The sequence below is a fragment of the Puntigrus tetrazona genome, chromosome 6 (assembly GCF_018831695.1).
Source record: "Puntigrus tetrazona isolate hp1 chromosome 6, ASM1883169v1, whole genome shotgun sequence".
In the NCBI taxonomy this organism is placed as follows: domain Eukaryota; kingdom Metazoa; phylum Chordata; class Actinopteri; order Cypriniformes; family Cyprinidae; genus Puntigrus; species Puntigrus tetrazona.
Genome location: NC_056704.1, coordinates 5,980,396 through 5,998,002, shown reverse-complemented (window position 1 = coordinate 5,998,002; position 17,607 = coordinate 5,980,396). Strand labels below are relative to the sequence as shown.

General features: G+C 39.2%; 1 protein-coding gene across 1 annotated transcript; it reads right to left on the bottom strand.

Moving 5' to 3' along the window:
- Positions 1–9: 9 nt before the first annotated feature.
- ptprnb (protein tyrosine phosphatase receptor type Nb) lies at positions 10–17,500 on the bottom strand. Its single transcript, XM_043241428.1, has 23 exons — positions 17,218–17,500; positions 15,155–15,205; positions 14,362–14,472; positions 13,666–13,771; positions 13,449–13,575; positions 12,988–13,336; positions 12,759–12,896; positions 12,596–12,630; positions 11,463–11,746; positions 11,126–11,212; positions 10,236–10,315; positions 9,497–9,561; positions 7,733–7,942; positions 7,225–7,479; positions 6,495–6,642; positions 6,233–6,306; positions 5,696–5,773; positions 4,276–4,395; positions 4,024–4,190; positions 1,811–1,864; positions 1,529–1,593; positions 1,362–1,435; positions 10–1,157 (listed from the first exon to the last, which is right to left on the bottom strand). The coding sequence occupies exons 1-23, from the start codon at positions 17,291–17,293 to the stop codon at positions 1,086–1,088; spliced, it is 2,826 nt and encodes a 941-aa protein (XP_043097363.1). The 5' UTR covers positions 17,294–17,500; the 3' UTR covers positions 10–1,085.
- Between the last annotated feature and the right edge of the window lie 107 nt (positions 17,501–17,607).

Here is a 17,607-nt window from a genome sequence, read left to right as displayed (position 1 = left end):
AAACCCGGCGACAGCAACACTTTTTGCTCGTGACACTTTCTGTTCTCCCTCCCAAGTAAACGAGTGGATTGTGAAGCAAACTCACGTTACACTTGATGAAATGTACGTAACAGGACTAAGTCATCACCGCGTTGAAACAGAGGGAGAAATAATGAGAAACGCATTTCCCTTTAGATAATTACATCTTTGTTACCAAGAGTGAAGGCGAGGAAGAAATCAGACCCAAGAAGAGCTTAAATACAGGTCCAAGTAGTGTATCTGTTGTGTGTGAGCATTATATTTAAGGGGATTTCATGTTACATGCTGTGGGAAGGTAATATTTGGCAAAACTGGTTGGGTTTTGAGTTGGGTTTTGGGTTCAGTTGCAGGAAAGCAGCAAAAATGAGTAGGGATGGCACTGAGTAATTTTGAGGTCAAGTACAGTAACACTGAAAACAAAAATCATTTAATAAAGACAATATTTTTCAGTTTTATTCGCAGACATAAGCCTACACGATGCTTATAATGGTTTCACAAAATAAATTAAACTATGCCTTTCTTAAAAGATTTCAAATAATTATAAAAGCTCTATTACCCACCGAGTTAAAAATAAAATCTAATTTTAATGTTTAAAATCTGCTATTTACCTATTTTATCATAATATTATTCATAAATCAAGTCGACATTTTAATTTGCTAATAGCAGAGTCTGCTGTGAAGAAAAGGCTGCACGAATAGTTTCTTACAACTCTTGGCACCGTAAAAGTGGATCTTTATCTAATGGAAAGCATGACTAGCAAGAACCATAAAGATTAAAATATTGCACAATAAAATCTCTCACCCCTCTACAGCACAGTGCAACCCAACACCCTTTAGCTGTACTTGATTTAAGTGAAGGATACAGTAAGAGCGAAAAGAAAATCCAATTTGCTAATAGATTATTATTTTTAGTAGCTAGGTGTAGAGCGAATACTCGACTAGATGATTACTCATGCACATCCCTAATACTAACCTCAGTGGCCACAGAAAGTGTGTATGCACTCATGCGTGTAATTTGTGAGTGTGTATGTATGCGTTTGTGTGCCTGTTGGGTCATGGGCATTCGATTCATTGCGGTAGAGCTTTCAGAATAGCATTAACCTCTTCTGCCACAGCGGTCAGTGCGAACTCAAACTGATCCTGAGAAAAGAAAAAGCACAGATCAGCATTTCTATTTCACAATCCACTACTCCAACTCTTTTAATAACACAATCAGCACCAGTGAAGAAGATATAGAGCAGTTACCGCAACTGAGGGGAATAGGAGAGGCTGCTGATACTGTGGTGTTTTATGGGTACAGTAGTTCTTTTATTATTAATTTGGGACAGTTTTGTCCTCCGTTACCTTGGTGCGCACCATTCCTGGCCTCTGGTCTCGAATGTGTTCTAGGGTTGCAGCAATATCGATCTCCTTTACTCCTGAGTTCAAAACAAAACAAAACAGCAATTTTCAGCGTGCCTTACTTTCTTAAACATTAACTATTTCTTCACAAGTTTCCGACACGTGCTGACCTTTAGCCATGCGGTTCAGAACCATGTCGATCAGGATGTATGTTCCAGTCCGGCCTGTACCATCACTGCACAGAAGAAGCACTGTGAGAAATACGCTCTGAAAAAAAACATCTTATGTGCCAAATGGGAACATACAGTAGATTCAGAATCAATGCAGCACTCCGTATACAACAATATTGTATACTGATTTTATTTTAAAACTTTATTTCTTAAATCGTATCAAACTACAGTCCTTTATCTTTCAGTTAATAAAAAAAAAATGCATCGATGTGTTAGAGATACCTGCAGTGCACAATGATGGGGCAGGAGCGGCCACGGTAGCACTTATTGACTTTCCTGAAGGAAAGAAAAAGAGATTGCCTGAAGCAAATACCAGTGCTTGCAAGGCAGCAATACTTTTAAAGATTAGTTCAGCTCTTAGGCTTTTTACTTCTGAGTGCATGAAATGACGCTTAGCAGTTGTTACGACATGTTGATCTCTGTCAGCTTTGCAGGGGGAATGCACATGACACTATAAAGGTGTATCACGGTAAAAAGGTTTGCTTGAAGAAGATCATTAAAATCTGTCATGTTAAACAAACATTCTACATGTTAATTACATTAATGCTTATAGACATGTATAAACTAAAAAAAAAAAACTATACTGTATATACTATACTGCCATTTAAAGGTTTGAGTTTGGTATGATTTTTTTATGTTTTTATGTTATGCTCATTAAGGCTACATTTATATGGTTTGATTTGAAAGATACAGTAAAAAGTCACTTAATTATACAGTTAGATAATTGTTTTATGTTTTAATCTTTGAAAATGTAATTTATTTCTGAGATGAAAGTTGAATTATCAGACATTTTTTTAGGTGTCACATGATTCTAATATGCTGTTTTGGTGAAATATTTCTAAATATTCCAGTTTTGCTGCTTAATATTTGTGTGAAAACCTTGACAGTTTAATTTGCTTTTATTTAAAACATAATTATTCCAGACTTTGTGTCATCCTTGCTAAATAAAAATCATTCTTAAAAAAAAAATTTACCCCAAAAATTTTACAGCAGTGTGTGTATATATATGTATATTTTTATGTTAATTTTAATATAACAATGACTGGTATTTGTACTGATGACATACAGTTTTCATTTTGGAAAAAACATAGTATTACAATTATTGTTATTTTCATCTATAATGGCAGAAAATACAAAAAATAAATATGTTGCTCTGGGTATTATTTATTTTATAGAATTTATACAATATTTTGATGATTAGGATTAGTATTGATGATGACAACAAATACATTTACATCTAGATGAAGCTCACAATTAACCATGAAACAAAGTTTAAATGGTGCCTAGACTGGAATATATCAAGTAGCTTGAGACAAAAATAATTGCAGATATTTGTGAAAAACAAAATGAATAAAGATAAGAAAAATTTTGGTACAGTGGTCGCTTTGCAAGCACTGTAAAAATCTAGTTTTATGTAGAGTAGACTCCCACAGAGATCAGAGGAAAACATCAGGACCACTCCACAGTAGAGAGCCAGAAAGATCAAAAAGAGCAGAGTTATACCACAGTCAAGAGTGGTAAGAAACAAGCAACATCAACACGAAAGCATGAAATGTAAGAACATGAGTGAAGAAAGGAGAGAGACAGAATAGGAAATGAAAGGAGATTAAGATGCAGAGGTCGAAAGAGAATCACGCAGAGAGAAAGTGGGAGAAGGAGTTAGGCGATGGAGCGTTTCATCAGCGTTGCTGCAGCCACACCTGTCTGTGCTCATTTTTGTGACTATGCAACTGGAACCAGACTACTAGCTGCAAACCACAAAAATGACACAGACAGCTGTGCAATACTGCTACTGCGCTCCATCGCTCTCAGAAAGAGACAGGATGGGTAAGAGGTTCAAAGAGACTGGAGAGAATGGAGAACATGGAGTGAGGGTGATGGAATGAGATCATGTAATGGCAGCTAGAAGAAAGACCAAACGTGGAAATGACAAACACAGAGGAGTGGTCACAATTACGGAAGTTTGGATATAATGACTTTTGCCTAATAAAAATTATTTAGTCTTTTTTATGCATGGCACTTGTAATGTACAATTACTACACAAACAGCTTAAGAACTCATATTTAAACAGTTTATGTAGTAATAATAATAAGAGTGATTATTATATGAATAAATATTAAAATATGCTTACTCAGCCCAACTTACAGTAAATGTATAATAGTAAATTAATAAAACACAAATATATATATCAAATTGAAATATTTACAATCATAATAGTTCTCATTTTATTATTTATTATTAATATTACGCAGTTACTTTCTGTACACTCTTCAGATTCGTACAACAATTTTGGTTATCTCCAATGATTACCTTTAAAGCAAACCATCACGACCAAGTGATTATTGGACCTAGATGTGTAAATAGTAATATATACTTGAATACAATATATATAACCAGAAATACATACACACTATGTACGCGAGCATGTGCAGTACCTGCGGAAGTCCAGCAGAGGCCTTGTGGAGGTGGGTATGCCCTGTGCAGGCCAGCTCAGGAAGTGGAACTGAGTGAGGGTACGAGTTTCCTGGGTTTGGACGTTTTTCAGGTAGAAACTCCGCACCAGAAAGTCATTACACCAGATATGCTCAGACACCAGGTTCACCTGAGTGAGATAATTAAAGGTCAACATAATGTTTGATGTAGTTTCGCCACATAAAGCAAAAATCTGGGGATAGGTTCGGACAAACCTCATAGATGTGGTAGAGAGAGGAGCCCTCATCAGGCCAATAGCGATCGCACTGCTTTTCTCCGTCCTCAACCAGAGCCGTCATCATCACTATGACTGTACACCCGCTTTCCCAAACCATCTGTGCAATATACACGGCTTACAAAATGTGCCATTTACGCAGCATTTACATAAATGCACAGAAAATATACATGAATTCACAGAACTGTATAACTGTGTAAATACACTTTCCATTCAAATGCGTGGCATCAAAATGTTTTTAAAAATGTTTATTATATTTACCTATTATATATTCCTTTGAAACATAAGAATGGATTGGTCTTAGTGCATGGCGTAACTACAGAAGAGTCAAGTTTTAAATAGGAAAAATATTGAAACATATTATAGAATATTGAGAAGCTAATGGTCTAATCAGATTCAATGATCTACGCTAAGCTGCAGCTAAAAGTGGTACTGCTAGACCCCGAGATCGGCTGAATGGATTAGAAAATGGTAAAACTCAGCTGTTTGAAAGTGAGCCTATTTGGAAAATGAGTTGGAAAATAAGTCTACTTTTAAAAAAAGGCATGCTCTTTTAAAGCATGGTGTCAAAATGTTTTAAGTCTGATTAAGAGTAAAACAGATTGTGATGTTTGCCCCTTCGTGTAACAAATCTAAATCTTAAATAAAGTCATAGGTGAAAAATCTGGGTGTGGTGTTGGACTGTGCCTTAAAGCTTGACAGACAAGTCAATCAAGCTTTTCTTAGTTGAAGTCATTTCTTTCTTTTACTAATTTAGGCAGAGCACTCCATGTTCTTTATAATTGTAACTTTCTTTTTTGGGGGGGTTAGTTTGTCCACTTTAAACCACCTTCAGATGGTCCAAAAGCATCTGCCAGAGTCCTGACGGAAGCTCGACAGCGTGAGCATATTACTCCTGTCCCTCACTGGTTAACAGGGCACTACAGGATCCCTTTTAAAGTGCTCTTATTGGTTTTTAAATCTTTCAATGGTTTAGCGCCCTCTTACCTAAAAGATCTATTGATAGACCAACCTGCAAGAGCTATTAGGTCTGCAACTTCTCAATTCTGTTTGTGGTTACTTTGTACAGCACACTGGTCAGTCAACGGTAGTTGTGTTTAGCTGTGCTTTACAAATAAAAGCTGAAATTTCTGCAGCCATTACTCACTTTTACTTGAGTGTTGAGTGTTGCATGATCTTTTAGAAATCATTCAATGAACTATTACTAATATTAAACATGAGAACAGTTGTTTAGCTTAAAGTTTTTGATACGAAACCGAAGTTTAAAAAGCAATTTAATGCATCCTTGATGAATAAAAGTATTAATATCATTAAAAAATGTTTTCAATTGGTAGTGTATTTTCAAGCAACTTGAATATCTTTACATCAAATAATTAATTAAATCCACAAATTTGACTGACCTGCCAGAAATCAGAGATGGTGTGTGAAAGAGGACCTTGGGTGGCAATATACGCAGGCATCCGGGGGTCATGCTCGATCTAAAGGGTCAACAGGAGACAAAAGGTCAGGGGTCAGTGCTTTAGCCCTCTTAACTCTGGATCTGACCATCACCACGACAACAGGGTATTAATGTGATCCAAGGCGCATGAAGGCAATTGATGATCCCTTCGCTCTTGACTACAACAGAGCAGCAGGGGATTCCAGACCTACACATGCTGAATGAGATCAATACAACGTAACCATGGCAACACTGAGAGGGGATTCGAAACCAGTGGCAGCCTTGCAGGTCTATGAGGAATAAATGGATTATTGCCTTGGTAACAGAAAGGGATGCAAGGAAAGGAGGGCTTTCTAGCTTTAGATTTCAGGCTTAGATTTCAGCTACAGAGAGCAGGAAAGAGACCATAATAAAGGCCCTTCAAACTGTTGTGTTTCCGATTCTAAAGAAATGAGTCACATGATTAAGTCCAAGAGGACCATCAAGTGCACGTACTTACAATGGTGCTGGCATTGATGTAATCTGTCCTGGAAGGGTTAATCTCGGCCTTCAGCTTCACTCTAGAATGATCATCTGCAAAAACAACTGCTGGTTACACACCTAATCCGTTAAAAAGAGGAAAAGTCAATCAGGATGTGCGACGAGACACTGGTCGTATTACAATTTGTGCACTGCACAATGCCATTTCAGACACACTTAAATACAAAATGAAAGAGTTTCAAGACATGCAGGGGGTAGGAGAGCATCAGGGTCTTACTTACAGGGCACGGCATCGGCGCAGCGATTCTTCTTGACATTACTTTCGCTTTGGGCAGCTGAGATGGTGCTGGGTTCTGCCTGGTAGGAGCACAGAGCCTCCCACTCTTTGAGCAAACGGTCTTTATTCTTTAGATGATCCTCCATATACGCCTAGAAAGCATGAGAGAGACCAGAATAGAGACCCCTGATTTCTCAGCTGCTCATTCATGTGATACTTAAAAAACACATGAAAATTTAGAGAATGCTAATAAACCAATAAAATTAACACAGAAACAAAACATTCTTTGTACAACCGTGGCATAAATATGAATGGGTATAAGCAGCTGAAGGGCAATTATCATTCAAAGCATTAAATAAAGTGAAAAGACTAAGGGCTGTTCACACCAAGGACTATAACTACAAACAGTTACGCTTCATTTGTACAGCGGATACATTTTTACAGTGCATTTAAACAACAATAAGTAAAATTACCACACATGCTTACTAGTTACTATAATGTAAAAGTCAGGATTTGGTTTAGGGTTTGTTACTTGTAATACTGCTATTACTATGTTATGTACAGCATGCCTATAACACACTATATCTGAATATAATAGAACGTTATTTTATATTCCTGTGAATGCTAATGTAGTGATGAATTCATTCTTGGTGTAAATGGGCCTTTAACGTTATGCGCTGGAAGTACATTTTCTTTTTTTTTTTTGCACTGTAAATAGGGTAATGCTTGTCTACCAGTATCATGTGCCCCGTAGATATATCCATATTAGACTGCGCTGGCTCCTCACACCAGGAGGGGGTGCTGCTGTGAGAACTAGGGCTGGGCTGAGCCGCATCACTAAACTGTGATGACACGCTGCTGACTCGTGACGTATCCGTTCCTCCCCCACCACCTCCCCCTCCTCCTTGACCAGCACCACCTGCAGCTCCGACCCCGCAGTCCTGCCTTCCAAGAGAGGACTTAGCAGCCATGTGCTGCCGACAAAGATCCTGGTAAATTAAGAAAAGACAGTTTGCAGCACACGCTGCATTTGCAATTCACCGTAACTGAATATCGCAGCTTATCAGTTTGCTCCGGTTCGCTTATGCTCAAATCAAATAAATCGGATCGCATTATTGTCTGGCAATAACGTGCTACCACAAGCAAAGTTGCTCAAATCAGTCGGGATTAAAATAGCTTGGTTGCAGAGAAGGTTTGCACTGCAGAGATGTGATGCAGCGCGCATGCCAAACAGTTCCAAACCTGGTACTCATAATGCGTCACATTTCCTGCCTCGGGTCCAAGTCCCAGTTTCCCTGAGGCCAACTGGCGGGCATGGGTGCGCAGGCACGCGATGGTCAGTGCCCCCACCAGGAGTCCACCCACACAAGCCACACCCACAAACATGAGGAACACCCACTGGGTGTTGTCACGTACACGTGTTGCCACTGGCAACGCATGGCCATCGTTTTTCTGGAAAGACAGAGAGATGAACACAAACATACGAATCACAAATCGTAATAAATCTCATGGCCCCAATTTATGCTGTTTCCATCAAACTATCAGATACAAACAAGAGATGTAACCCTATTTATAATCCTAGAAGAACCATAAAGAACTGCGCATCTGTAACATTTTAAAATGGAAAAGTGAAGAGGGGAAGAGACAAGTATTAAAATCGAAAATTTAAAACAGGACTACCCATCCCACCCTGCTGTCTGGAAGTATGATCTCAGCAGGGTCACTGGTTGCTATGGCAACATTACAACGTTTGATGTAAGCGCAATGCCCATTAAAAAGAGAACAGACAGAAAGGAACTGATGAGAGAAAAGCAGGGAAAGAAAAATCGTTTAATACAAGGCATTTCAACACATACGAGTCCCATAATATTCTCTAGTCCTCTGTTGGAATGATGCAGACCACCATATACAGGAGCCAGGGCATTACATCATCACTTCTGTGCACACCGCACTGACCTTGTCGCCACAGCAACCATCTTTACCTGACATCACTGTCTGTGCGGAGATTCTGAGTGCAAATCATTCTGATTGGTCATTTTTATTGCGCGTTCTTTATTTCAACAAATCACTGAGCAGTTCAAGGAAAACAGTTTAACGACTACTGCAGGTTCCTAGATTCAAATAAAAACAGGCTGGCCCGTCTTTAAGGTGGCCAGTAAACTCGTTTATTACAATTCTGATTCATGAGCCTGAAAGCACTGACTTCGAAGGGTGAGTAAAATGAATGCTGGGAAAACCAGTTAGACAGTATATGTGATAAAAAGGGTAACATTTTTCCCGCCGCATGTGGTCTGTAAGAGATTTATTTCTAAGCAAAAAAAAAAAAAAAAAAAAAAAAAAAAAACCGCTGTCAATGAAATCAAGTGAACTGAAATTAGAGGTAGGTGGATCATTCAGTGGATAAAAAGCAGATTTCTTTTTTCCGCCCTGTATAATTAACAAACATGTTTGATATAATATAGGATGGCATTCATGCAATGCACCATTTAATTAAGTTAAAGAGAAAGTTGAACTCACCAAAAAATCAATAAACTAATGGAGACTGGAAAGCGCTCGCGCCCGGTGGTCCGCCGAAGATGAGCAAAAATCTACGTGCGGTAACCGTAGAGCTCCTTTTTTTTTCTCCCGCTGGTTTGACAATTGGATTCCGTTCAGTTTTGTTAGTAACTGTAACGGCTGGTAGGTTTAAGTTCGCGGGAAACGAACAACGCCGTTCGCTCAGCCCTGGCACGGACATTGTGGTGTTTCGCGGGAATGTTGCGTTCTGAGGGGAGAAGCATTTGGGATGCCAGTCGGTCGCGCGCTTTGGAGTCGTGAGCGCGCCTGACAGTTTGACACGTATGATGTCGTTGTCATAGCAACAAAGCAAATGAGACGGGGGTGGGTGTCAGGGGTCTTGCGAGATATTCCCTCCTCGAGCATACGAGAGACAGAACTTCGTGGAAAAGGACTAAACAACGGGCACACAGGTTAAGACATAGTGTCCATGCTTCTACACATCCTTACCTCCCCGACACCTGCCTGAAGCACCTTTAGACCGGTCTCTGTTTCTAGAAGGTTCTTTTGAGCCACTGCATGTGAAACAATAAACGTGAAGACAGTCACAGATAGCTTATTCTAATGCTTTCTCAACATACTGATACAAATAAGACATGTACATGTACTCTGTACCAGCCCGCTGAATAAAGCAATAAACCACAAGAGGTTTTGCACAGTGATTTTTTTCAGGATTAAATACAATGGTAAATATCACTATAATGCAAAACTTCACGTAGGTTTTTGCTGTTAGCTGTTGTAATATAATAAATTATACCAATGTTCAGTTACTGTTTGCATTATTTATACTAGTCCTATATAGGCTTGGTGCATTAAGATAGAATTCAGCAGATGTGGGTCACTTTTAGTCTAGGTCTCGAGGACAGCATACAGTGTACATCTAAATGTCGGACAGATTAATTTTTGATACATATACAACAAAACAGGCCCTCTCCTCCAAAACCAGAATTAAGTGCTCTTCAGAATAAGAATGGTCCTCCCCTAATAAGACTTCTTACTGGTGACATCTCAGTGGTAAAACAAACTAAAAGCTATTTGCTATTTTAAAAATGTCAAAACAGCAATACAGGCCTATCAGGTCTTTATGTTTTACATTACGTTTGAAGTCTTTTGAGCCATTATTGTGTCTCAGAAACAACTGTATGACAGACATCACCAATAGACATGAAACATCGTGTTCATTACTTACCTGCTTGTTCTGACACCTCACTTGCTGTTAAATTCTGGCTGTTTGGGAGCACCCGGAAAGTGACAGCTGGACCAACCACACTGTAGAGCAGAATTTTTCATCACATGCAAGTTTCCCATATGATTATGTGCAGTGTGTGAAGTTCATTTTTCTTACTCATCAGCCAATTTGGCTACTATCAGAAATAAACAAGATCTGAATCGCTGAATAGCTTTCCGTTCTCTGTAAATATTCACATATTCAAATTGTAAATGCATGCCATGACGCGGTGCTTCTCGTCCACTAGGCAGTCATCTTTAAGCTTTGCCTTGGAGGCTCATCTTAGGGCAAGGGCTCTGATAGCGATGGCATGCAAAGTGATAACAGTTCGTGAATCATAACTTGTCAAATTGGCTAATGAGTTTACCCACCCCGGCTGAATTTCATCCACATTTGGTGGGTTGGCGGGTGTTAACTTCAGACCCTGATTGTGTGTGTTAGATATTGGGATCCAAGCAATAAAGGGAAGACAAGTAGTGGAGCAAATCCACTTTTGAGATCATTCCATAACCTTTTCTCTCTCATTCTTTCCCTCTTAGCCATCCCCCTCTGTCTTCCAAGGACAATTGACCAAGGTTCCAGCTCACCACAGGGTTAGTGGGATTAGCATTTGCTTTCTAACCACATCAACAAACAGCAATCAAGACTGTTTGCATTGATTAAATTATTATAACAAATAAATAAACCATTAAGTTAGGTTAAACATTAACTTTACTTACACTTTCCATATCTTCAAATTATGTGTTCGTTAAATGCCTTTGCAAGCTTTACAAATTAAATAAAGCTTAGGGGTCACCACCAAAGCAAACTCTGGGACTGTTTCCACCTCCCTGCTCTAAACCTAGGCCTACCTGATATTGATGAAAGAGCCAGTGGTGAGATGGATCCTCTCAGCAAGGGTCTTCAGTAGATGAACCCCATCAGACAGAGTGAGAAGGCTGTAGAGACACATACACATTCATACGCCCACATACACACACACGTTCACAAGCACAAACTGACACAGAACTCACAAAAAAACAACACACAAACAGACTCTCCACTGAATAGCCAGTTTGACATGTGCCCCTAGGTCCTTCGTTAATGTAGTGTTTTGAAAACAAATACCACATGACTACTTTATTTTCAGACAAAAGAACACCCACATAGACTAACACTCAGTCCAACAGTCTAAACTGTTAGTTGTACCTTTGATTGGTGACAATGTATCCAAATTCCTCTTTAAACTTGGTTTCATTCTTTTCTGGCTTCGCACTGAAGGCTCCCTTTCCAAGTCGTCCATCTTCTTGTTTGAGAGATGAAGGTCCTAGTGAACTAGAACCTATTGGGATGGAGTTATCCTGGGAGGCCCCTTGAAAACCCTGGGGGGAGGTTTCGGACCCGGGGTGGAGTGGAGAATTGAAGGAGGAATTTTTAGCTGGGACAGAAGCCTTCTCCACCACATGGGTCATCTCCCCCTCCGTAATCTTCATCTAATAGAGCACATACATGCTTTGTCAAGTTAACTGTCTATAATATGCTCCATATGTTCCATGTATGATTCAAAAATCATTTAGAAATTGCAAATAACACATTGAATTCAACATTAACATTTTAGTAGAATTGTTTTTTATAGAATTTCATGTTAAATGTACTATGTCGTTGTTTTATTTGCAGCCTCTAGTCTTTTCTCTTTTATTCTTTATAAAATGCTTTTGAGAGGGCAATACAGCAGTGCAGGTTTATTCTCTAGCCAACCATGATTATTGATGGATCAGCGCTGAAGGGGTGAGGAAAGGAAATTAGCAGTACAGAAGCACCTAAAATACTGTGTTCAGAGATACACTGATGTTGGCTAAGAGGCCTAAAAGATAAAAGACCTACAAGACACATCACATAATCATGGCTCTCGTTTCCCAAATATAATGTATTTATGTTCATAATATTTTAAGTTAACAATTGCTGCCCCCTGCAGATAATATATAGAATTACTACTGAGATCAACCCATCCTTGTAATATTACTGAAGTCTGGAATACTCCACACAGCCTTTTTATTTATTATTTATTTATTTGACAGATTTCAGCTAAAGGCAGTCTGCAGAGCTGATAGGTTTTGTATAATGGACATAGTGTATGATGTCCACAGACTGTTATCTTTAGTCCATGTTAAATATTTTAAGCCGATGTTACGCTATTTTCTTTTGATTTGTCATGTGTCTCCCAGCAGCATTTCTGCTCAAATTTATTGTTTTTGTTTAGAAATAACTGAAAGTCAGGTGCATGATCTGTAGTAAGTCTGGTAGCAGTCTGTAGAACAACGGCACAAACATTTGATGCTCACCACTTTTGGAGACACTGAGGAATCCTTTGTTTCAGCTGGATGAAGGAAAACAATCATTTATGATTTTACTTATTTTTTTGGAACTCCAACTTTATGGGGTGTACTGTATATCTTGAATTTGTATACTGATATTCTATAAAAAGTAAAATTTGAAGGTGCTCACATTTTCTCAGATTGTTTGTAGGTTCATTTTGCAGGAGCTGAAGGACAGTGAACAGACGCTCCATCTCCTCAGGGTTCAGATGGTTTAAATCAAATCCATGTTGCAGGAGCAGCTCATTCAGGCTCTGCTGAGTGGGTCCTGGGGTCGAAGTATCAGAGGTCATTGATAAAATATGCAAATACTTTGTATGAACACATTTTTTAAAAGAAAATCATTAACACCATCTCACCGCTGTGCCCAGAAAACACTCCATACTTCTGAGGACCTTTCTTTTGCTCCTGTTGGTTATTAATCTTTTCATCCTGGGAAAAGAAGTCCTTGTTATAGTCCTTGTAGTCAAGTGGGAAGTCCAAATCCTGGAAAAAAGATGAGGTGGAGTGAGGTGCTGCCACACGATGGCGTGATGTAGGCTGTGCAGGTGAAGAAAGCAGGAGAGTCATCAGATCCTGCAGAAGCTGATCATCTTTATCTAGAGATGGAGGAAGCTGTGAATTTCCCCTAATGCGAGAGGAGGCCGGTGGGTATCTGCCTCCATCCACCAGGTTCAAAGAACGCTCCTCTTCATCTTGGTAACCATACTGTAAGGCAAAAAGACACGATGCTGAAATTAAAGAGAAAAAGTTGTAGACCAATGCTTCAATGTACATTCAAAGCAGTGCAACAAAAGGGCTTTGTGTTTGGTTCTCTCACTCGCTGGTAACTATAAGGATCCAGGCTCTGCATGTGGAGAGATGACTGAGGTGGATCAACAATCATGTAGTCCATATAGGGCTGCACCATTTTGGGTTTGAGCTGGTTTGCAGGGCCACTCTGAGACCTTTGATAATGGGCAGATTCAGAAAGAAATCAATGCAGTAAAATAAAAAAGGGAACGTGAGAAACGTTATATAACAAAAGTAAGAGTTACTCTGTGGATGGGCCATTCTTTATCCCAGAAGACAGTGGGATCTTCGGAACTTTGCTGAGCTCTTTCTTTATCATTGATTGGGTGACATCATCCTGCCAAGTTAATCCTGAAAAAGAATTCACATCGGCTCAGAGCAAACAAAAAGCCTTATAATGTTGGTAAATGCCAAAGTAAGAAATTCTATTATAAAGACAGGATGAACTAAATAAATCTAGTTTAAAACACGTGTGGCATAAGTTCTTATGAATGCCCTCTTTGTATTTGTTTTTCATTCTAACAATGTAATTTGTGGTAGCCATTAAGTAATAACATTACATATTACCTAAAAGTTATATATCACGTGTTAATATATACGTCTATTCACAAATTTGGTGTTTTAAGTAATTTCTGTGAATTTCATGTACTTTTTCATATATATATATATATATATATATATATATATATATATATATATATATATATATATATATACACACACACACATTTATATATATGTTATAAGTATTCATTTGACCTTGGTTACTGTGGCAACATTTAGATGATTTTCTGTCACATGCTGGTGGATGAATCGTCACTTGGCCCATTGTGTTTACATTGTGTTGTTGCTATGGCAACCATCTTTTTAAAAGCAGTAAAAGTGCATAGAAATTCAGTCTGCACTAAAAAAGCACTTTCAGTTTCCTATGTGAAACTTACCTTTCTTCATGAGCGTCTGCAGCAATGACTGCAGTCTGTCCAGTAGAACTGCAGTCACCCTGTAGCGAAACCTTTCCTGCTTTTGTGCAAGACACTGACCAAACAGCTCATCTGTAACAAACCAAAGTCTGTTTAAGTCTGTTTGAACACACGTACAGAAACCTTACATTCTAGCAATGTAGACAATGGACACGACCTGCTGATATCAGCTTTTTATTTCATGTATTTGTGATAGTCACAAACAGAACATTTGTTATAAACGTTTATCTGAGGGTATCTTTCCCTTTCTCACCCCTGCTCTTTCTGCTTCCATTTGACATAAACAGAGACTACGGAGAGGGTGAAGTTGTGTGATGTCACAGTTGCCATGGAAACGGTCGAAGAACACTGATTGGGTAAGATCAGGTGCTGGTGAAAGTGAGTGTTTACTGTGTAGTCAATGATTTTTTTACGCACTCTACTGCACATATCAGCTTTAGCTAACAGCTACAAAATAGTAAAAAACCTATATATAGAAATCATTACAGCATTTTTTTATAATAACATCAGTAGATTTATCAGCATTACAATGAAGCAAGACTGATGTAATTATACACACACAAAATAACAAAAGGATGGCATGACTGATGTATGAAATCTAAACAAAATGTTAAAGATTGTAGATTGGCCCTGGTGCTATCATGCTGTGCCATGGTTACACAACTGTCTTATCGTTATTTAGCTTTCTTCTACGGTAATGAGCTCCATTGTACAAGGGTCAAAAACCGAAACTGTAAAATATGGCAGCACTTACCATCCCAGCAAACCTGACCACTGGAACACAGGCCTCCATCAAACAGACAACCTTGACAGAGAGAAATAGAAAAAGAGAAGAGAGAGTATGAAAGGGTAATTGTTTTTCTGACATTTGAAAAAAATGACCGGCTCAGACCCTCTCTTCTCATACGCGAGCAGGTTGTTTTTCCGGATTTATACTAGCTCACAGCAGCACGAACATGCCATAAATGTGATTTACAGATTCAGAAAGAGCTAAATACACCACAAGAACCATATGTCACTGTGTGTGATTGATTATCAGACACTGTCAGTCAATTTAACACCATAGTAACAAACAAGTAATGATTTGGAATAATAACCAACCACCACAATGGTTGGTAAATCATTAGTAAAGATTTGCCAGAATGCTGTGAGACAAAACAAGCAAGACTGGCTCCAACTGCCATCTGCATCTCCGCACAAATGCTCCCTAATAAGATTTACACAAAAGAATAACACATAACTAAAAAAAAAAAGCAATGGCAAGATCTTTAGGACAAGCCGATTGATCACGTTTTTTTTTAAAAGCATATCAAAATGTGCACTCTGCCAACCTTCCGCTTCCTCCAGTACCCTTGTGTTTCCTCAAACACACACACACACTTGAGAGTTGGGCAGACACACTAGTCATACATAATTGAATCATTGAGATGAAAGTTGGTTACATGAGTGGGAGTTCCTGCTCCAGTCTGCTGTACGCCTCCTCTTTCAAAATAAATGTAAAGTCTTACTGAGATTGCATAGGCAGAAGAGAAGAGAAGAGCTCATTGTGCATCGTTTCTTCATCTAGAAACAACAATTTCACATCTTTGCCACACGGATGTCAATTCAAGCTGTTCAGCTCCCTACACAACAGCTTTCTCATAGGTTTCTGAGACATTCCCACAGAGTCCTGCATGCTCCTGAGTGACGCGTGCCCTCGCAGTGACGTGGGGCGGCTCGTCAGTGGTGAGTCAGCCTGCAGAAGAGGAGCTAATACAAATGCAACACACAAGCGAGCGCACCATCTCTTCAGGACACACACACCCCATCAAATCCAAATCAATTTAGTACAATTATTCCCAAATAGACCCATCGCGCGCTATTACAAAGCGACCGCTCCCGCTGTCCGTGGTGCTGAAGCCACACACTACTACAAACAGAGCAAGACCTCGCAGCAACGGACTACGAAAGAAAGTCGTAAAATGTTTATGAAAGCCGTTGAAGTGATAGCAATTAACGACACTAAATAATCATATAGCATCAGAATAAAAATAACTGTTAACTCTTCGAAACACTTGTACTGGACGGGCAGTGTAGGCGGCGTTAGTGCGGGGTCTGTGAATCATGCAGTTATCTGATGTCGCCAGATCGCCAAACGCCGCTCTCTATTTTTCTTTCCAGAGAATACCGACGCTTTATAATACAGTAAACAAACAGGGAAAAAAATGATGCAAATAAATACATTATTTTTGCACAATTCACACATTTTAAAGCGTTTAATTTAAAAAGACTTCCTGACGGTCTCAGTGAGCGTCCTGATCTCACGTTACCAAACGGCACAAACTTAGTTTAAAAATAGCACATTTACATTTCGGCAAAAAACAATTCAGATAGCATTTAAGGCAAAATAATAAGATTAACTGAAGGCTAACGGCTAAGATATAAACGACTGTTATATCATTCTCCACAATGAAACGTTATTTTCAAGCGCTGCTATTCATCCCACCCGAGACAACGACGTCAACACACAGCAAGCACACGATTTCTATTAAATTTATACATTTACGAACAGCTTTTTGCACGCAGGTGTCCAAAACCCAAACATAACAAACATAATTTTTTTTTTTTACTTATGCATCCTTAGATAACGACTGTCACATTGCAAGCGTTTAAAAATAAAAAAAATCCGAAGTCTATATCGCACATGCATTTAATCGGAGTTGAAGAGGGCTCGTGCAGACTAAAGGCCGATATATTTAACACTAATCGTTTTCCGCAGCTGAATCACGCATCATTCAGTCAGCTGAAGTTAACCTGTGGCTCGTGCTCTTGACGTACCGTATCTATCACCGGTGCCAAGCTGACAACACGCAGTCGCCAAACAGACAAGTATCCACAGACGCGCCGATTTCATCTTCCCTCGGCTTCTCTTTCCTCTGTTCTCGTCTACACCGACATTTTTAGATGACACGGCGAGCGTGTGCCAAACTCCACAGACACGAGACTTGGGTGAGAGTGCGATAAAGATGAGTGTTTGCGAGAAGGAGCACCAGCGCGCTCCCGAAGGGAGGGGGAGAGAGGACCGGACACACAGAAAACCCGGAAAGCGGGCACGACCATCAGCACAGTAATGCAGTTATTTTGAGTAATACACAAATTACGTCATGATGGCTATTACAGGTCTGGGTATTGGACTCCATGCTTACAAACTCAAGACACGTGACAGGC

What these genes read in the sequence shown, in the direction of transcription:
- ptprnb (XM_043241428.1), bottom strand. Translation starts at nt 17,293, where the DNA reads ATGAAATCGGCGCGTCTGTGGATACTTGTCTGTTTGGCGACTGCGTGT. An exon ending in ATCCTTATAGTTACCAGCGA is followed by an intron (nt 13,337 to 13,448) that starts GTGAGAGAACCA and finishes TTTGCCTTACAG; the next exon opens with TATGGTTACCAAGATGAAGA. An exon ending in TCTGAACCGCATGGCTAAAG is followed by an intron (nt 1,436 to 1,528) that starts GTCAGCACGTGT and finishes TTTTGAACTCAG; the next exon opens with GAGTAAAGGAGATCGATATT.